A 22,387-nucleotide genomic window follows, 5' to 3' on the forward strand; every position below is an offset into this window, starting at 1 on the left:
GGGTGAGAGCGGTCGGCTCCAGCCTTTCTCACCAGGTATGTTAAAGGTGAGGCGATGTGTGTGTGCTTTGTGATGGCCACACAGGTCCAGTGTGCGCAGGCTCGTCCTACCTGTGAGTTACTGCCGTCTGCTGAGCGGACCCTCCTCCGTCCTCCGGTTCACGGGGACTCTGATGCTTCTGTCTGGAAGGAACCACACCTGCAGAAAGAAAAAGGCTTTCACAGGGAGACCAAATAAAACTAAAGGAAAAGGCTTTTACAGGGAGACCGAGAAATAAAACTAAAGAAAAAGGCTTTCACAGGGAGACCAAATAAAACTAAAGGAAAAGGCTTTTACAGGGAGACCGAGAAATAAAACTAAAGAAAACGCACCACATGTGGACATTTTACTGACGGATGCTCGTAGCATTATAATGTATGTTTTTTGTTTTAGTTTAATGCCAAAATGTATTAAATACTCAAACATAACAGAGATAAATAATATGAAAGTGCAGAAAGAGTTCAATTGAAGCCTTCATTTAAATAATGTAAATAAAAATCACAATATTATAAAGAACACAAAATTAATATACATAATATATGACTATGTAATATTGACGACAAAGTATTTAAACAAGGATATATAACAACAATAAGAATTCAACAAAAATGTGATTGTGTGTGTGTTTGGGGTGTTACCATATCTTCATATTTCTGCAAGTAAATTAATAATAATGTATATATTCATACAAATATAAAGGTATTTTTTTTCACTTTTTAAAAATCTGTTTGTATTACAAATTAACGGGTATTTATTTATGTTAACTAAAATATTAAATATGTCCTAATAAGTTTAATACAACATGCTCAGTCATTTAAAAAATAAAAAATAGGGTTCCAATTAATGATCAATCTCACTAGATATACTTTTTTTTGCATGACTTTGTCAATCAAATCGAATATCTTTACCGACTCTTGTAAAAGAAAAGCTTTCTGAACTATATTCAGTTAGAAAGGTAAGAAATTACACTTTAATTTAACACCGTTAAATAAACTGAAAACATATAGGTGTACATAATATATTATATATTATGCATAAGCATATATAATATACATGTATATGATTTATGTATTTAATGTTTTTTATATTAAATACATATATTATACATAATTACATTATTATAATAATTACATATAGTAACATTTTAACAATTTTATTTCATATATATATATTACATAATATATTTGTATAGATATATTTAATATATATATATTAAAAATCTATCATTTTATATTATATTTGATATAATATTTTGATATAATATATATATATATATATATATTATTTGATATATATATTATGTATATAATTGAATATATTTAAATATATATTACATTTATTTATATAGTATAATAATTAAATTAAAATTATACATATATTACATGCTTATATATCATATATATATATATATATATGTATATATTATGTATGTAATATATAATTAAATACATTTTATTATATATTATCTTTTATTATATATCATAATAATTAAATTCAATATAATAATTAAATCAAAATTATACATATATATGATATGCATATATATCATAATAATATATATGGATATATATATTATTATGATATATCACGGCTGGTTCCCTCCGTGTTCCAAACGGGCGGTGGCAGTAGAGGATGGACGAAGAAAAACGAAGAAGAAGAAAACACTGTTCTACGTCACTTCTTTTGAAAATAGTTGTTTTATTTCGTTTTATTAGTTTTGTTGTCAGATTACAGAGATATAATGCATGCTTTATCCCCACTTCATATTAGTTGATGGCGGTAAAAAATAAAGATGTTTGCCGCCATTAAAAGCAAAAGAAGAAGAAGAACGCTGTGATGTGTTTTTAACGTCACTTCCTTTGAAAACAGTTTTTTTCATTCGTTTTTGTTTTGTTTGTTTGATTATTTTATTTGTTTTGTTGTCAGATTATATATATATATATATATATATATATATATATATATATATATATATATATATATATATATATATATATATATATATATATATATATATATATATATATAATAAATCCTTCGTCCACACTCACAGATTAGTTGGTAGCGGTAATGCACCCGGAAGATGTTTGTCAACCGCCATTAAAAAACACACGTAGAAGAAGAACACGTCACTTCCTGTTAGCCACAGCGTGTTGCTAGCTGAAAGGTAACCCCTTAGCCTTAAGGGTAAAACAGCCCAAACTAAAGTTACATATCGTCCGATTCCGTTCCAGTTTAACTCGTATTGCGGTTTCCAACCCGGCCGTTGGTCACATTACAGGAAAATGGCGGCGGACAGCAGAAGCGAGGACTACCCGCAGGAGATAGACGAGCAGCTCACAGGCTTCCACTCCTCGGTCTCCTCGGTGAAGACCATGCTGGAGAAGCTGATGGCGATGCCCAGGAGCGACCTGCAGAAGGTGGCCGAGACATGAGGCTCTGCAAACACTTGTGATGAGTCAAAATGACACACAGCACATTGTGTTGTTATTATTATGTTGGTGTTTACCTGTTGCATAACATTGTTCATGCATTATTATCATATTATATGATGCTTCCTAGTGCACATTATTTATGTGTTTACTTCTGATGCGTTGTTTTAAAGCTGGTGCTGATTTCATCTGGTTTATTGACAGCTGGACCCTCTGGATCAAGCCAAGCTGGATCTGATGTCTGCCTACACCCTCAATTCATTGTTCTGGAGTAAGTTTTGCTCTGGATTTACTGGGATTTTGTTGATTTTATGGAAATATATACATTTAATTTTGCTTGTGGAGGAGTAAAATGGTTATTTCCAGGCCTGGAAAAGTCCTTAAAAAAAATAAATTCCCAAAAGTTTAGTAAAAGTCATGTAAATGTGTTATATTCATGTGTTCATGTCGTTCATTTACGCTGAGTTTGAAATAATGAATATGCTTTTAAAAGAAAGACTCAAAATATAAGCAAGCATACATACAGGCATCTATATAAATGTTTATTCTTTTAATCAAACTATTGTCTCATTCATTTGAGTCATTTAAGGTTTACTGTATGCTTTGTATTCTCATTGTTAGTTTAAATACTACATTTACTCACTTTTTACTGTTTACACCCAGATTTCACTAAATGTTTGTCATGACATTTGGTTTAAAGTCATGGAAAAGTCATTGAAATTTGGTTTAAAGTGTATGTACATTTATTTTTCTTTGACTTGTCGTCTTATTCCTCTTATGTTGTTGTCTGCAGTGTACTTGGTGACACAAGGAGTGAATCCCAGAGAACATGCAATCAAACAGGAATTGGTGTGTATGTTTTCTCCGCTCTGCCCTGTGACGTTCATCACGTTCTCTCCTTTATTTGATTTAATGTAATTATCCATCTCTGCTCTCCAGGAGCGGATCAGGACGTGCATGAACAAAGTGAAGGAGATCACCGACAGGAAGAAAGCGGCCCGTCTGGATAAAGGGGCGGCCGCTCGCTTCCTGAGGAACGCGTTCTACGACCCAAAGGAAAAGGATTCCAGAAGGAAAGCAGCGGACGAGACGCCGGCCGGCGCGTCGCAGTCCAAGCGCCCGAAGCAGAGCTGAACTCTGCAGTCTGAGTTCAGCGCCCAAGGCAACAAATGGACCTCTGTGGCTGAGCTACTAACTATAAACGTGCAACAGAATACACGTTAGCGTTTTCTCTGCGTTGCTCAGCCGTCAGTCGGGCTGCATCAGGATGCACCGCCTCGCGTTCCTCTGGAGACGTTCCTGTTTTTGTCACTTCATCAGCGCGTCGCTGCAGAAATCTTCCTCCGGGTTCCACGACGATGAAACGTCACGATTTAATTTAGAAAAGTGAGTAAAAAATGTATTTGGCTCTACAGGTATTGAAATATGTGATTAAGATTCTTTTGGACTCTTCTAGATGAATGAGAAATGTGAATTTCTCCTTGTTTTTTTTCTTAAACGTGATTCTATGAATCATTTTTTTAAAGATATGTACATGTATCAAACATTCACTGGCGAACGATTCCTTTTGATGATGCATCTTTATTAGAATTGACATAAATTTCTCACCAAACCCGATGTTTCTGTCTGCTCTCCTTCGTGCAACACTTTGGTTCTGGGTCCCGAAATATAATGAGCCGTTAGCGATAGATGTTGAGCTTCATTACTCATTAAGGAACGAGTCACGTGACAACCTGCTGGATGTGGTTTTTCGAATGAATTATGCATCTAAATGCCAGTGATGGAGAGATGAAGCTTTGAAGCTTTCCATCCCGTTGGTTCCCTCATGGGCCGAAGCTTCATTTGCTCCACTGCGCCCTCTAGTGGACACTACATGTAAAACCAACAGGGATCATAACGACACCACGGCTTTGGTGTGTGACGCTTTGGATCGAACAAATGAACGAATGAATACATCAATTATGAACTTAATAATATTGTGTCTGTATGATGTAATGGCGGTCAGAAGGGGAAGTGGAAACACATTGGGGAGAGGCGTGTGATGTGACTGCTTATGTTACTATAGGTACAACATTTTATTAATTTTTATAAAAATAAGAACTTTTCCACAGTGCTGGGCTTTTTGTTTCTCCTGCTTTATAAAATACTTTCACAAGGAAATCCATGAACCCTGTCATTAAGAAGCGAGTCACATGACAACTTGGTGGACGTGGTTTTTAGAATGAATTAATATAATATAACAAAATGTGATAAAATAGAAGAAAAAAGAGAACACATCCACAGATACATGTTTTTCTCTTAACCACAATTTGATACAAAAAGAGGAGTCGCCCCCTGGTGGTCAGGAGAGAGAATGCAGCTTAAGCCCTAATATTGAATGATGGACATTGTGTTAAGATCTTTGACCCCACAATGCAATTTTCCTGAGGGAATTGGATGCAAACAAAAACCCAGATGTTTGTGAATTTGGAGTACAGCAATAGCACTCTCTGGTCCTAAACCCACAATTATCTCAATATTCATATTATAATGCTCTTACTGTGGAGGTGGATCCTACTTCTGGGAAGACGTGCAAGTTAAACAGACGTGTTTTTTAAGTAGGTAAATGTTTGAACATTCAAATCTACAGGCATGGCTGTTAAAGGTATTTAAACAGAGCTTTAGTCGGAGATGCAACGAGGGAGAAGACGCTTGTGGTGAGTCCTCTTTGTCTCTTTGTGGAGGTTTTAGAGAACAGAAACAACTTGGATCTGATCTGCGGGTTTGAAAAGTCTTGTTGTCACGGAGTTGAACGGTGTGTCTTTTCCAGGTGATATTCCAGTTAGAGTTCTGAGAGTCAGTGAATCCTGAGCCATGCGTCCTGTTGTGGTGACTGCCGTCCTTCTGCTGGTGGTGCTGATGTCCATGTCGGCCTCTGCAGCATGTAAGAACCAAACAGTCAGAACATATTTTCCTACACAGACACCAGGAACACTAAACTAATAGCAACTCTCTTTTCCTTGAAACAGGGGATCCTGAATCTATGTGTCAGGCCAAATTTCTGGGCACCCCATGTAGAAGGAACATGGGTCAAGAAGGCTGGTACCAGTTTGGACAAAACCGCTGCGTGAAGACTTTCCTTGACAGAGATCATCAAAGTGGTGCAAAGGTGATAAAAACAAACACACTCCAGACTGCAGACAGTACATTTGAGCTCAACCCTAGGGCGTAAGTTTGGTGTCAGCATTGGAACAGGCAAACTTTAACATGTGTGTAACCAGGACTCTGGACACTGACTTCCTTCAGACCGGTTTGGTTCACTCCCCATGTCCAGGACTCTGTACACTGACTTCCTTCAGACCGGTTTGGTTCACTCCCCATGTCCAGGACTCTGTACACTGACTTCCTTCAGACCGGTTTGGTTCACTCCCCATGTCCAGGACTCTGTACACTGACTTCCTTGACGGTCACTGTGGCTCAATTTGACTGTTTCCTAAAAGCAAAGAAAACTTAACCTAGTCTGCACATGCATGTTTTAACATAATAATACTTCTCTTAAAACAGGTAGACAATGTTTACACTGTCAGCCATGATCATACACCTCAACACAGAATCAATCACCTGCAGCCCTGATGCTCAGGGGTCAGCAACCTTTCATATCCAACGAGACATTTTGCCCTTTTTCACACCCAAAAATCGCTCTTCTTCTTCATCTGCAGCTTGCTTGTTCAGCAGATGTTGTGTGTTTGTTCTGGAAGAGTCTTTCAACATTTAATGTTTTGTTGTTTGATAATTTCTCGCCACATATCAGCAGACAGGTCAGCAGCATCGTTGGCAGTGAAAGCAAATGAATACGTCCACGCAGAATTAAACGCTCTACTTTTCCGTGACTTTTCTTTTTCTTTATTTATCCGTTGATAGTTTGCTGGGCTCTGAATCACGAGTAACACCTGCAGGGGAAGCTGCTTGACAGCTATAACAGGATGGGATGCACATTTTAGTTAAAATAATATTTGCACTTCCCTTAAAGAGAGTTTCCAGTTGACAAAGCCTCAGGGAGCAACAGAGGTGTGAAAGATTCACGTAGTGTTTCCTCTTGTCTCGCAGGTTTGAAGGCGCGTTGGAATACGGGTGACGAACAAAGTATAGATAATAATACGACTCCGTTTTAAAATATATTGTGCAAAATAATTTTTCCGCATTGGTGAGGACAATTGTGTCTTTCCCAAACTTTGCCGTGACTCGTCCCTATGGACCGATGCAAACCTACGCAGGTACAGCTATGAAAAGTAATTTACCCAGAGCAAGAATTGGCAAATACATTTTTTTTTTTAAATAATAGAACATGTTATTGGTAATTTCTCACATTAAAACCTTGAAATAAAAATTTCAATTGAAACGTGAAACTGCAAAAGGAAATTCAATTTTGAGAAAAATTAGAAGGCAAAATGAATTAAAAAGAATCAAAGTCATCTTTATATTTGTACCCTTCCTCTTGTGTTATCTTTATGTTAGCATCTCTTGTGTTAGCTTTATGTTAGCATCTCTTGTGTTAGCTTTATGTTAGCATCTCTTGTGTTAGCTTTATGTTAGCATCTCTTGTGTTAGCTTTCTGTTAGCATCTCTTGTGTTAGCTTTATGTTAGCATCTCTTGTGTTAGCTTTCTGTTAGCATCTCTTCTGTTAGCTTTATGTTAGCATCTCTTGTGTTAGCTTTCTGTTAGCATCTCTTGTGTTAGCTTTATGTTAGCATCTCTTGTGTTAGCGGGTCGGTTTTGTCTTACATCAGCTGTAAAATACACTAAAAACAATTATCTATCATCTCATGTGTTTCTCATCTCTTGGTGACCTTGTTATCTTCCTTATCCATGAACATATTGTTTTAATATTTTTGCTGTGGGCCTCTGGGCCTTTTCTTTGTCAGGATACCTCCATTTCAATTAAAGAAATGTTAAAATGAACTTCAAGAGAATCATATAAATAAATAAATAAATAAAAGGTGTTACCTGACTATTACTGAAGGGTATTAGAACACATCTCTTAAATACATTTGTTTTAATAATTTTTTCATTTTAATATTATTAACTATAGTAACATCTATGATGTTACGGGTCAATTTTGACCCTTTTATATTTACTTCAAGAAAAAGGCTAAAAAGTATTTTTTTCAGCAATATAACTTTAATACAAACACAAAATGAAAAGCAGAACAAGTCATAACACAACATATAGATTTGAAGGGTCAAAAAAACAACAACCAATCTTATTTTAATAACTGGGTCAAAACCGACCTTAACAACACAAAGGTCATCATTTCAACCAGAGCATTTTATAATTTAGTGAAAACAAACGTGTTTGTTTTATTTAGTTGAAATAGAGGTTCTGACAAAGTCAAAAAGCATTGATGCAATAAACACATTGATGTGGTTCTTTTATGCATTAAAACCTGAAACGGGTCGGTGCTGCTAACACAAGAGGAAGGGTAAAGATGATCTTGTGTATTCTCCTCAGAGCAGAAGGTAAGGGACAGAAGAAGAAAGTTCAGATAAGGTAATTCATGAAGAATAATCCTCTTTATTTCTTTTTATGACAGAAATTGTGTAGGAGCTTCACAGGTGGAGATCTGGTCTCAATCCACAGCCTTGCTGAGCTGTGTGAAGTGGAATGTGTCATGTACCTAGCTAGTAATAGACAACGGGAATACTGGATCGGACTGGAACGGGTATGAAGTGAATGTTTGTCCAGTTTGTGCCTCTAATGTGTTTACAATGAAATCACAGAGGTAAACATGCGTTATTGAATTATTGAATTATGTTCCTATTCTCACTAATCGTCCACCAACATAATGAACAAAAGGCCCCTGAAGTACATAGAAACATCCTAGTGAGCTGTTTACTTCCGTAAAAGTCGGGTTACAAACCGCTCCTACGGCCGGTCAGTGTCCCCGCTGCTGCTGCTAGCGCTGCTGCTAGTGCTGCTGCTGCTAGCGCTGCTGCTAGTGCTGCTGCTAGCGCTGCTGCTAGTGCTGCTGCTGCTAGCGCTGCTGCTAGTGCTGCTGCTAGCGCTGCTGCTAGTGCTGCTGCTGCTAGCGCTGCTGCTAGTGCTGCTGCTGCTAGTGCTGCTGCTAGTGCTGCTGCTGCTAGCGCTGCTGCTAGTGCTGCTGCTGCTAGCGCTGCTGCGGCTACCGACTGCTGCTGCTACTGCCCGCGTCCCCTCTGCCCAAGTCGGGTGTCGAGCCTGGTCCCGCTACCTTGGGTGGTTTTCGGGGAGCTAGCGGAAGTTAGCGGGGAAGCAACGGAGCGCTAGCAGGAGCCCCAGCTGGCTACAGCGGGGAGCTAACGGGAACACTGACCGAAGGTAGTAGCGGCTCGTAACCCGACTTTTACGGTACTTACTGTGTACTTCTACCTCAGAGTAAATGTTGTAGTCCTGCAGTAACCTGGCTGACACATGCTAATGTTATGTTGCAGATTCAGATTTGACTCATACAATGTCATAATTAAATTTGAAGCATAATAACAAGTATCAATAGTTTTTTGCAGGACTTATATTGATATCCTTCACTGCACTGTTGTATTTATTATGTTTCATCCATTTTACAATAACTAACATACTAACCTACAGCATTGATAACCAAAACCCGTCACCCAGAATACCTCTGAGATTTAGTAAAAATAACAATATTTATGTCTGAGAATTATTTTTAAATCACATGTTGTGAAATAGAAAGACAACATAATGTAATACTGTAATAGTTGCAGGCTTCTGTTGCTGATAGCTCATGCTACTGTAGTACTGAAGAAGTCATTGTACTATTGAACAATATTATTATGGGTTACTTTGACGTCTATAAAGACGTCTATATTTGACGACTCCAATGCAAAGACATGCGAGTCACAAACTGGAGCCTCGTAAACCAGCTGACCAGTGGGTTGTTAGTCTGATCAGAATTATGGTGAGAAGAAAAACACAGACCGTATGAATGTTGGTACAGTAGTCATCCTCAGGTGATCCACTGTTTGTTTTTTTCAGAGTGGTAACACATTTGTTTGGACCGATGGGTCTGAATACAAATACTCCAATTGGCATCGCCGCCAGCCGGCCGAGTCTGGGGGGTCTGAGGATTGCGTTGAGATGGGCTACTATGGTAAGTTAACTAAAGACTCAGGAGGAGAGGTTATACCTTAATAGAGATGAATGTAGACTTCTGAACCCCAGACAAGAAAAGACACTTTTATGATCCCTGGAGGATGATTATTAAAGTAGATCAAGAAAACAGTCCAGATGAGCATGAAGGAAGGTGCTGCATTTAAACCAACCTGAACCTCTTCATGTCACACTGATTTAAAATACTGTCAGATGGGGAAGTCCATCCTGTATACGCCTCTGATAACAGATTATTTAATGTCTGTGTGTATGCAATAAAGCAGAGCTCACTAATAGGAGGATCACAGTCTGGATCCGGTCCTAGACGTCGTTGTATCTGAACCTAGAACCCAGAGAGTTGTTGATTACATACAGACGTTAACACAACTGTCACACAACACATGAATGTATTCAGAGTCCTGGGTTCCCTCGACATGAAGAGAGGGTTTAAGTGAAGGAAGAGGCATATCAGGGAGCATGCATTATTATAGTATAATGCAGTAAGTACAGTCATTCATAGCAAGTTCACACTGTGTAAAGACAACATGACAATAACACACATCAGTACCACCAACCCTGAAACCACATTAATCACACGTCTGTCCTGTTTTGTGTTTTCCAGGTTGGGGAATCTGGAACGATGGGAACTGTCTGAACAGGAACTCCCTTGTGTGTCAAGTGAAACTCTAGTAGCTCAGAGTGAAGATGAAGAGCTGCAGTTGGACCAGTCTTCTTCAACTGGAGCCGCTGCAAGCTTTTACATTTACTGAAATAAATATTCAGCATCAGAAAGACATGTTGATGGTTCCTGTGTGTTCTCTGTTTGTGGTCAGTCGCCCCCTGGTGGTCAGGAGAGAGAATGCAGCTCAACCATCTACCAGGTGACGTCAGTGGGTCCCTGAGGGTTCAGGGTTTAAGGCCTGTAGACATTGGGACTGGACCTGATAAACAACCATGTCTCAGTTGTGAGTCATTGGTTGTTCAGTGCTGGATGAGATCTCTGCCAGGCTTCAGTGACAAAACATTGTATTTTCCTTTTTTATTTGTACAAATCACGTGACCTTATACATCAAATGAGGAGTAAATACTGTGGAGCTGTTTAGTCCTGAACTATAAGACATGTATAGAGAAATATAAGACATCAATAGACACATAAGAAATAAGTTGCCACTAAACTGTGTATCCTACTAAACAAATCAAGCAGAGCGTAACTGAGCTCATGGTGTCTGGAATCGGCCTTGTGAAGGTCAAACCTGTGACCTTGTGATCACACAGAGGCCTCTGAGTCCCTCACTCTCATACTGTAGCTGCTGTACAGTATGAGGGAGCCGCCATGACGCTTCCTTTCATGTAAACCCAACGTCACATTTGACGAAGACGCCCACGCGCCTCCCTTCTGGAGGCCGAGATCCTAATCTCACTGCGTCCCTCTAATCAAGGCCAGGAAACACAGACCGCTCGCTTACTTTCTCAGGAATGTGTCTTTTCACTCTTTTCATCATCTTTCCCTCTCTTTTTTTCTCATCCTCCCTGCAGCCGCGTACAAATAAATGACATTTTGTTTAGCCAAACCCTCCTCCGCCCTTTTAAAAAAAAACGTTTTTTCCACCAAGTTGTTGTTTCTAACTGTTCAAAGACGTGTCCCACTGATGAACAGCCCCGTCTGCACAGTGGAAAAATATGGATTTCCACACTTCCCCCCCCGTTCTGCACCGTTGGCCTCCCGAGGACCTCTTCCCCACATGTGCTCGGTATAAAGCAGTTAGGTCACCGTGGCAGCGCTTTTTGAACAAACAAACTCTGGAACCCGTTTGGCCTGACGAGCTCCAAACGCCGCGTTGTCCCGCGGATGTTTACTCGCGCTGTTTGTGGTGAGGAAGTTTACGTTACACGGAGCGAAAGGCATCGGACCAGACGACCTCCTCCGGCGAGAAGGAGGCGGGAGCGGCCTTCAGACTCCTGCGTCTCCACGAGGGCGTCGCTCGCTGCTATGGGAGAACCATTTCATCACAAAGTCGTTTTCTGCAGTTTGAATGTTTCTTAGAGAATCTCGGAGACGCTTTATTTATTCATTGGTTTTGTTTGCCGCGTTCACAGTGATGATGTTTATAGTTTTTCATCTGTAGTCTCTGGACAGATGGTGCAAAGTCCCGCTGCCGCCATGTTGCCGGTCAAAAAAATAAACTTTAGAGAAGCCGGCGTACATCAAGTCTCAGGAAGAGAAAATAAACCAGAAACATGTTTCTCATTCCATCCCTCAAAGAAAAACCATGAACAAATTTAAGATCTAAAGTTCATCTTTTAATTTGGAAACAGCCAACGACTATATTACTTTAAATTAAATTAGTTTAACTGACAAATTAGACTTCTATACAACCAGAGGAGTCGCCCCCTGGTGGTCAGGAGAGAGAATGCAGCTTTAACACATGAAGCATAGACTTCTATACAACCAGAGGAGTCACCCCCTTGTGGTCACTAGAGAGAATGCAGCTTTAACACATGAAGCATATACTTCTATACAACCAGATGAGTCACCCCCTGGTGGTCAGACGAGAGAATGCAGCTTTAACACATGAAGCATATACTTCTATACAACCAGAGGAGTCACCCCCTGGTGGTCAGGAGAGAGAATGCAGCTTTAACACATGAAGCATATACTTCTATACAACCAGAGGAGTCACCCCCTTGTGGTCACTAGAGAGAATGCAGCTTTAACACATGAAGCATATACTTCTATACAACCAGAGGAGTCACGCCTTGGTGGTCAGGAGAGAGAATGCAGCTTTAACACATGAAGCATATACTTCTATACAACCAGAGGACTCGCCCCCTGGTGGTGAGACGAGAGGATGCAGCTTTAACGCATGAAGTATAGACTTCTATACAATCAGAGGAGTCACCCCCTGGTGGTCAGACGAGAGGATGCAGCTTTAACACATGAAGCATATACTTCTATACAACCAGAGGAGTCACCCCCTGGTGGTCAGATGAGAAAATGCAGCTTTAATGCATGAAGTATAGACTTCACTTTATTTTCTCTCATCCCTACACGGGGAATAAAGAATAAAAAAACAGAAAAGTCTTGATGAAGTGAAGTAGATGGAGGCAAAACAAGTGTCATTTCTTCAGTCATACGCTCACTACTACAAAAACATTACTAATGAAAACAGTTCTGCATATTCAAGGTATTACTAATAAGGTAGTAAGACATGAGTATTTGGGGTGTGAACTATTCCTTTCACAGATTGTTTCTGGTTGAGAATGAGACACAGTTTGTGTGTTAGAGCGTCGTGGGAAAATATAACAAAACGTCTGGTTGGTCGCCGCTAATCCGGGTGACGTTTTATGATTTACAAACCTGTAAGTATAGAAACCTTCGCTGCAGGGAGAGACGAGCTGCGATGCAGCCAGCTGGAACGAGCTCTGCTTCCAATAAGTGAAGCTGAGAGCGAGCGGCGGGACGGACGCTGCAGCTTTATTCGCTCTGACACACCAGGAATTCCATGCAGTCATTTGTGCCACTTTCTATTCACCTCGTTCCCTCTGACAGAGCCGCTGATTAATCACGATAACAATGTTTTCCTTTTATTTCAGCGCTCACCTCCCGGCGCCGGGACTAATTACTTTCTGCAGGAGACAGCAGGTGAGACTGAAGCCCACCAACAGGAACTGAGGTTCGAATATTTTCTCCTTTAGATGTTTTATTTGTTGTTTTTAAGTGAGATGACTATTAATGGTTTCTACTTCTGAGCATAGACTTCTATACAACCAGAGGAGTCGCCGCTTGGTGGTCAGGAGAGAGAATGCAGCTTCATACATGAATCATATACTTCTATACAACCAGAGGAGTCACCCCCTGGTGGTCAGGGGAGAGAATGCATCTTTAACACATAAAGCATATACTTCTGTACAACCAGAGGAGTCACCCCCTGGTTGTCAGTAGAGAGAATGCAGCTTCATACATGAATCATATACTTCTATACAACCAGAGGAGTTGCCGCTTGGTGGTCAGGAGAGAGAATGCAGCTTTAACACATGAAGCATATACTTCTATACAACCAGATGAGTCACCCCCTGGTGGTCAGGAGAGAGAATGTAGCTTTAACACATGAAGCATATACTTCTATACAACCAGAGGAGTCGCCCCCTGGTGGTAAGGAGAGAGTATGCATCTTTAACACATGAAGCATATACTTCTATACAACCAGAGGAGTCTTCCCCTGGTGGTCAGGAGAGAGAATGCAGCTTTAACACATGAAGCATATACTTCTATACAACCAGAGGAGTCTTCCCCTGGTGGTCAGGAGAGAGAATGCAGCTTTAACACATGAAGCATAGACTTCTATACAACCAGAGGAGTCTTCCCCTGGTCGTCAGTAGAAGTAATGCATGTTTAGAGACACTAACTCATCGGCTTCACTCGTACAACCCTAATTCGTCCGCGTCACCCACCATAACTCCTTTAATGTCACTTTCAGACGGCTGTGACCGTCTATATATATATTTATTATACATATTTATTCAAAAACGGTTGTCTTGGTGATTTTGTGCAGAAGCATGACGACAACATGCAGATTGTTCAGGATCAATGAGACGAAATCAGCAATCAGTCCGTGTTTCCCATTTTCTCTGCCTCTAATCCATCCATGCAGATTCTCTTTATTGCTCTTCTCAGCAGCACCTGGACGACTTCATCGGAAAGAACTCACTAATGCACCTTCCATAGCTCCTTCCCCTCTCCTGTACATCCCAGTGGGGGTTTGGCAGCCTCAGAAGATGACGGCACGCTGAAAACTCGCCTTGAACCCTCCTCGCTCAAACACATCACATCATCACCACACTTTGTTGAGTTTCCATCCTTTACATTACCTGACTCCTGCCAGTGTGTTTAATCTACAGAGACGTGGGCTTGGCCTGCCATCTGTCAGGCTTAAATGAGCTATTAGGAATGAAAACATAAAGTCATTTTCAGAGGTTACAGGTTCAAACGCAGGGAGACGCCCCTCAAAGTCCAGACAAAGCTTTCACCGGTGAGTGTGTCGCTGTACGCAGAGTCTTGCTAATGAAACCTCCCTAATACGGGATTGTTCACCTCCTCGCTCCCATGTGCGGAGCAGCTTCCCGGTGATGTCACTTCAGACCTCGTCCATCACCGCGTCCCCGGTGTTTACCTCTGGCGTGGACCTCCAGATGGCTGCAATGTGAAATCAGGGCTTCCGATGCATGAAGCTGCAGGACGGCGGCTCAGCCATCAAAGAGTCCTGCTGCACATGCACACCATTACACACAGAGGGAGTCACTGTGCAGCTGTGAAAGCAGGACCGACGCTCGGCCCGTCACACACACACACACACACACACACACACACACACACAGGCGTGGACCTGGAGGTGTGTAACGGATTGGATCCCCCTCATAACTCCTGGGCCGGCGTTGTCTTCCAGGTCCGAACGGAGGCGGATGAGACCACAGCTGCTTGGACATAAATTTCCCAAAGGAATGCCTGAAGTCCTCGGCATAAAACACCGTGACTGAAGACTCCTCTCCGGATGACAAATGATCGGCCTGTGTGTGTGTGTGTGTGTGTGTGTGTGTGTGTGTGTGTGTGTGTGTGTGAGAAAAAGGTTTCTCATGCATGCATGTACAAGGATGCTGAATCCATGTACCTATTTTTTCCCCCAACTCATGCGTGAGCGTTTGTGTACATCTGTGTGTGCGCATTCCTTTGCAGGAAGAAGTGTGTGTGTGTGTGTGTGTGTGTGTGTGTGTGTGTGTGTGTGTGTGTGTGCTGCAGCTTGAGCAGCATGGCATGGCGTGCAGACTGCAGCAGGTCTCTTCTGTTTGGATCTTTAAAGACTCAACAGATGGACGAGGAGACGAAGGCAGGAGGCGAGGAGACAAAGGCAGGAGACGAGGAGACGAAGGCAGGAGGCGAGGAGGCGAGGAGGCGAGGAGGCGAGGGCAGGAGGCCAGCTCTATTTACGGAAGCTGAAGCTGGAGTCATGTTTTCATACAAGTGTACAGGTTTATGGAAATATTTGTGACATATTGGGTTGCATGAAGCCTGCAGCATGAACTAACTAACAGTAACTCTATGTATAGGAGCACCTTTAGTTTACAAAGAGCTTCGGCAGACAAAGCAGCAGAAAGCTCAGCAGTGAGGTGGAATACACTGAGAGATGAAAGAATAAAACCCATCGATAATAAATAAAATAGATTGAATAAAAATAATGATAACAGTAATAAACTAAAGTAGTAAAGCAGTAAAAAAAAAGACGACGCACATAAAAGCCAGTCGGTAAAAAGAAGAGATGAGATGGCTGATATGTTTACAGTGTACTTGTGAGCTTCCTGAGCTCCGATGACATCATCATCATAATAATAATGTTTATTATTATCACACCATGCAGCTGCACACACAGAGTTAGTGGTCGATCTGAATGAAATATCATTTTCCATCACGTTTACGGGGCTCCGGAGCCAGAGCAGCGAGGCGAGGGCCCGCCCCTCCAGAGCAGCGAGGCGAGGGCCCGCCCCTCCAGAGCAGCGAGGCGAGGGCCCGCCCCTCCAGAGCAGCGAGGCGAGGGCCCGCCCCTCCAGAGCAGCGAGGCGAGGGCCCGCCCCTCCAGAGCAGCGAGGCGAGGGCCCGCCCCTCCAGAGCGGTGACCGGATCCCCAGGTGAACCGGAGGGTTTACGGCTCAATACGCATCTTCCTCTTCTGCTGAGAGCCCTTTACAGCCGGGGCGGGGTGTGTGTGTGTGTGTGTGTGTGTGTGTGTGTGTGTATGAGTGTGTGTGTGTGTGTGTGTGTATGAGTGCGCTGCAGGTTGAGCAGCATTTCAAGGCGTGTGCTTCTCGGTGTGGAGGCCCCTGGGGGCCCGCAGGCTAACGGCAGCGTCGGGTCCCTTAAAGCGATGAAGGGATGAAGTGAGCGATGACGCCTCAGAGAGCGGCTCCACAACACCGGACCTCTGGGTTAACAATATTTACATATTTACAGCCAATGAGGAGGAATCCAGAGAAACAATCGGTGCTGCATTCAGGAACACCGGTGGCACGGACTTTATGGCTTCTTCTATTGCATTCTGGGGATTCTGTTGCACTCAGGCGTCTCTGGTGCAGACTGTAAAGAACCTCTGAGGCACATTTGTGATTTTTGTGCAAAACAAAATAAATGTATACAGATTCGACAAAAAAGGAGTGATGAGGACAAAGCTGCAAACACACCATACTGCCTTAAATACGCCCATGTTTGCTAACATATAAAGTCTTTATGAAAGAATATATATATATATATATATATATATATATATATATATATATATATATATATATATATATATATATATATACATCTAAAGCTGTTTCAGGAAATCATTTAGACTAAAATAAAGAAGCTGTATTGTCTTCAGCGGCAGTGAAAAGGTTGGACAGACATTGTCTTTTAATAGGATAGGAAACAAAAGATTTACCTTTTAAAATAATGTCACAATAATGTCACAACATATCTTGTATGATCGATCTGTGGCTGCAAAATTAAGAAATAATATTAGAACCAACTGAATGCATCAAACTATATTTCGTTATTTAATTATATGTCTTCTTTCCCAGTGAATCAAAGAGCCAATAAGCTAAATATACAGCAGAAAAAAAGCAAAACAAATGTTATATTTTATTTTTCTGGAGTCCCAGAGAGGACTTTTTATATATGTTTTTATTCTAGGCTCAAAGTATGCCCATGAGTTCCTCCTGGCGGCCACCAGGGGGCAGTGTGACTCCACCGCCTGACCTGACCTCTCCTCAGTCAGGCTCCAGTGGCCTGACTGAGGGTTTCTTTCCTCTCCTGCACCGCAGAGCAGATTGGGGAGATTAGCTCTCGCTCGGCCGGCAACACGCTTATCACCCGGGAAGAAACGACAACAACGCCGGGAGTTAAAGACAGGAGTAATTGTTGTGGAAGTCCACGTCACGCCGCTGCTGGAGGGAGGCTGCCTGCGTGCTGCTTATTTAAGACCCATTTGTTAGAAGTGCTGCTTATAATAACCATTATCATTGGGTTGTTTACCCTTCCTGTTGAGTTAGCTTTCTGTTAGCATCTCTTGTGTTAGCGGGTCGGTTTTGACCCATGTCTTAAATCAGCTGTAAAATACACTAAAACAATGATCTATCATCCAATGTGTTTCTCATCTCTTGGGTATTATGTTTTAATATTTTTGTTGTGGGCCTCTGGGCCTTTTCTTTGTCAGGAAACCTCCATTTCAATAAAGAAATGTTAAAATGAACCTCAAGAGAATCATATAAATAAATAAAAGGTTGTTGTGTTACCTGACTATTACTGAGGGGTATTAGAACACATCTCTTAAATACATTAGTTATTATATTATTATATATTATATATATAATAACTATTATATTAGTTATTTATTTATTCATTGTAATATTATTAACTATAGTAACATCTATGGTGTTACGGGTCAATTTTGACCCTTTCATATTTACTTCAAGAAAAAAGCTAAAAAGTCTTTTTTTCAGCAATATAACTTTAATACAAACACAAAATGAAAAGCAGAACAAGTCATAAAAAACAACAACCAATCAAGCAAATCTTATTTTTATAACGGGGTGAAAACCGACCCCAACACACAAGAGGAAGGCTAAAGTGATGCGACGTCATGTTTCTCTGAATGAAAAACTTGATGAAAGTTGAAGCGATGACACGCGTGTTCTCGTGCTTTTCACTTTCCTCTCTTGATGAATGCAGTTATTGACACACATTAAAGTGTCACTTTTACCTGTAAAAGATCTCATTTTTCATAAGAAGCGTGCGCATGAACGACTCTAATCTCCCCGTCAGCCTCACACATCACAGTAAGTGCATTTCGGCGTTTGTAAATCCATCAACTCTGAACCCTTAAATCGTCCTTTCATCACTGTAAATCTGCGTGAAAAGTTCAATTAAAAATGTATTGAGTAGAGACAGAAAAATTGAATGACAGCTGATGTAAGACTTTCAAAAAAAAAAAAAAAAAAAAATGCTGGAATTATTAACCGCATAAATCTCCTGACAAAACTTGTAAAAAAAAAAAGAGACCTCTGGATGTTCTGCGCTGCTGCAGGCGGTCTGGGCTAATCATGATCTAATACACAGGCTGCATGCTTGGATTGACATCAATTGGCTGTTTTTTCTGTGCATGTGGCCGTGTGCACACCCATTTAATTGTGTGTGTGTGTGTGTGTGTGTGTGTGTGTGTGTGTGAGACAGAGATTACAGTGCTCTTCAGTACTGCAGGTTTTGGAATGCTTCTCACTGAGACAGCTGCAGTCTAGACTGTCATTCTCGCATCACTTTATCGCTCCGGGCCCTGAAAGACGAGTCAGGAGCAGCGCCCAGATATGCGCCTCATCTTGATAAGAGAGGCGGTAAGAGGATCCGCCGATGACTTCTTCAATCTAGCATGAAGAGGCGGCTCCGGTGTCCGATACGCCGAGCGCCGTCAAAGGGTTTCTGTGCGGCGGGCGATGAATGAGAGCGCTGAGCCGGCCGGCCTCTCGTGTGAGGAGAACACGAGTAAACCAGAGCGGAGCGCTGAGCAACGTGTTTTCTACCCTCAGATCTCCTGCAGCGGCTCAGCTGGTGAACCAGGCAACCAAAGGGATTCTATTGGTTTCACGCACAGGGAAACGCTTTACTTTTCATGTCGCTGTGGATGAAAATAATGCAGCAGGAAAGTCAGTTATGAGTCTTGTTGTGGACACACAGATGAAATACATACATGTGATTAAGCATCAGTCAGAGCAAGCGCACTTTATGATGTTCAAACAGACGACGACTGGTGGACGGTCCAACAAACAGGACAACAGCCAGAAGACCGCGTTGTGGTTTAGTTGCCTCAACCTAACTGTCGGTTTAGTTGCCTCAACATAACTGTAGGTTTAGTTGCCTCAACCTAACTGTCGGTTTAGTTGCCTCAACTTAACTGTAGGTTTAGTTGCCTCAACCTAACTGTCGGTTTAGTTGCCTCAACTTAACTGTAGGTTTAGTTGCCTCAACCTAACTGTCGGTTTAGTTGCTTCAACATAACTGTAGGCTTAGTTGCCTCAACCTAACTGTCGGTTTAGTTGCCTCAACCTAACTGTAAGTTTAGTTGCTTCAACTTAACTGTAGGTTTAGTTGCTTCAACTTAACTGTAGGTTTAGTTGCTTCAACATAACTGTAGGTTTAGTTGCTTCAACATAACTGTAGGTTTAGTTGCTTCAACATAACTGTAGGTTTAGTTGCTTCAACATAACTGTAGGTTTAGTTGCTTCAACATAACTGTAGGTTTAGTTGCTTCAACATAACTGTAGGTTTAGTTGCTTCAACATAACTGTAGGTTTAGTTGCTTCAACATAACTGTAGGTTTAGTTGCTTCAACATAACTGTAGGTTTAGTTGCTTCAACATAGCTGTAGGTTTAGTTGCTTCAACACAACTTAACCGTTGGTTAAAAGACGCTTTGTTATCCAAACATTGTTTTTTCTTCCTTTCCCTTCGTCCATGAAGGCCATCGGTTCCCCGTGATCTTTTCTGCTGGAGGAGATTTATGAGAAGTTGCACGTTTCTGCTCTGTGTGTGTTTCAAAGTGAGAACTAAAAAGAGTTCATCTTTAACAACCTTTAAACACTCGACGGAGACGTGAAGCTACAGATGTGCCGTGTCGTATTTGTGTCCGTCGGTGACGGCTGACCGCGGTTTGCAGCAGGGTTTGGCAAGTCGAGGGAGATTCTTTGCCGGTGAACTCAGTTTCATTTTAATCCACTGACCCGCAGCGACGCGGCTTCATGCATTTTTTAGTTTGGCTGCTCAAGAGAAGACGGGAACTTTCACCCTGCCGAGCGAGAAAAGCTCCAGGACAGCTTGGTGCTTTCATGACGGGCCAGAGGGCTCAGAGGTGGCTAAAGGTTTTTAGGACAAAGGGTTTCATAATAACTACATTTATATGTTCCAACCAGCAAAAACAAGTAATCTTGATTTCAACATTTTCCTGGGAACAGTTTTCCTCCGGCAGCAGCTGTTCTCCTCGGCGTTACTCATTCACCTTCACGCTTCTTCCCCAGATGGCTCAGAGACTGAACCGATGACCCTCCGGTCTGTGGCGACGGCGTCGCTATCCGTGTGTGTGTGTGTGTGTGTGTGTGTGTGTGTGTGTGTGCGTGCTTTATCCGACGCGGGTCCTCGGTTCAGTTTAATTAACAGAGGCCACGTGAGCGGATCCCACCGGGGTCAAGGTGATCGAGGCGGCCGAGCAGGTGGAGGATCGATGGAATCGACCCGCTGGCCAAACACAGGCGCTATTGACCGACACGCTGTGTGTGTTTAACAGTGGAGTGTGTGTGTGTTGAACACACATCAAGTTCAGATACACACAGGAAGTCAGAAAAAAAGACTGTGGGTTTAAAAAACATTTTTTTCAAAGTTCTGCAGATGAAATATTACTTTTTATGTGTGAGATAAACTGTTGATCTGTTATTATATTATTATTCTTTTTGTTATATTGACAGACTGGTCTCCAACGGTCTTCATTGCATTAATTAATTCATTGCAATGTGAATTAGTTCAAAAAGACCCAAATGCAAAACAGACGACAAGATGAACAAAAGAAGCTTTAATAACAAAAAGCTGCTCGCAAAATACAAAACCGCAACTACAAAAACAAAGTAGGAAGTAAAAACTAACGGTGTTTTTTCCCGCCGTGTGAAACCAGAAACCAGAAATGGAAACGTTGATTTACGTGTCACGCAACTTCAGTAACGCCACTTCCTGTTCTTATTTTAACCGGAAACAACAAAGTAGTTTCAGTTCGTCAAAGCTGTTTCCTGTGAAGACGAGAAGTTCATTCGTGTGACGAGAAGAAATGAATCCACGTTTCTGGGTTTTCGTACAACGTTTGGAACCTGAAAGGACGCGAGGAAGACCAGCAACTGAGCGGAGGAAAGCCGGTGATTGGACGCAGGTGGAACCAATCAGGGCGCGGCAGATCATCACGAAGGAGGAAGCAGGAAGTGACACGAGAGAGCTTCTCAGATACGTTTCAGAAGTTCAGAAGTTCTTGTTGCGTCTCATGTTTGTTTTGCGACTGTAACCCGGGATAAAAGCGGGCTGGAGGGCGCAGAGCGGTCCTGGTCAGGAGGCGGCAGGACGAACCCTTTCCTCTGGAACACGCCGTGATCGGCCTCCGATTCACTAAACCTTCCGAGGAAGAAGAAAAAAGACGCAATAATGCAAACGCTGTGCCGCGTTTCATCATTTTACTGATCAAATATGAGCTGCAGCAAAATATATATATATATATATAAAAAAGAAACACACACCTGAACTCTCGTTTATTCATCATGCAGAGCCCTGGGCGCCGGGAGAGATAAGGGAGGGCGAGAGAGAGAGAGAGAGAGGGAGAGAGAGGGAGAGGGAGAGAGAGAGAGAGAGAGAGAGATGGAGAGAGAGAGAGAGGGAGGGAGAGGGAGAGAGAGAGAGAGAGAGGGAGGGAGAGGGAGAGAGAGGGAGCCAGACTAGGGAGTAGATTAAGTAGCCTTGAAAAGGCTGGCTTTCACACACACACACACACACACACACACACACACACACACACACACACACACACACACACACACACACACACACATGAACCCCCATGTGAAAACACAAGCTAATTATTAAGAAAACAAAGGGGGAGCCGCAGCGACGTGCCAACGCTCACAGATCCCCGGCAGTGAGCTGTTTGGGCTGGAAGCCGTCGATCCCGGTGCTCGTCCTGCCG

At 41.9% G+C, this 22,387-nt stretch overlaps 2 protein-coding genes across 2 annotated transcripts; both read left to right on the plus strand.

Annotated features, from left to right (window-relative positions):
- Nucleotides 1-2,183: 2,183 nt before the first annotated feature.
- Nucleotides 2,184-4,088, plus strand: c1d (C1D nuclear receptor corepressor). Its single transcript, XM_079229709.1, has 5 exons — nt 2,184-2,206; nt 2,321-2,459; nt 2,676-2,742; nt 3,265-3,320; nt 3,411-4,088. Exons 2-5 carry the CDS (start codon nt 2,325-2,327, stop codon nt 3,603-3,605), a joined length of 453 nt encoding a protein of 150 aa, XP_079085835.1. The 5' UTR covers nt 2,184-2,206; nt 2,321-2,324; the 3' UTR covers nt 3,606-4,088.
- A 1,038-nt stretch (nt 4,089-5,126) lies between these two features.
- On the plus strand, nt 5,127-10,382 carry LOC306747231 (C-type isolectin Sp-CL4-like). The gene is made up of 6 exons (XM_079230261.1): nt 5,127-5,167; nt 5,281-5,394; nt 5,480-5,619; nt 8,042-8,170; nt 9,481-9,595; nt 10,217-10,382. Exons 2-6 carry the CDS (start codon nt 5,325-5,327, stop codon nt 10,282-10,284), a joined length of 522 nt encoding a protein of 173 aa, XP_079086387.1. The 5' UTR covers nt 5,127-5,167; nt 5,281-5,324; the 3' UTR covers nt 10,285-10,382.
- Nucleotides 10,383-22,387: the final 12,005 nt, after the last annotated feature.

This window comes from Taurulus bubalis (assembly GCF_910589615.1).
Source record: "Taurulus bubalis genome assembly, chromosome: 14".
Classification (NCBI taxonomy): Eukaryota; Metazoa; Chordata; class Actinopteri; order Perciformes; family Cottidae; genus Taurulus; species Taurulus bubalis.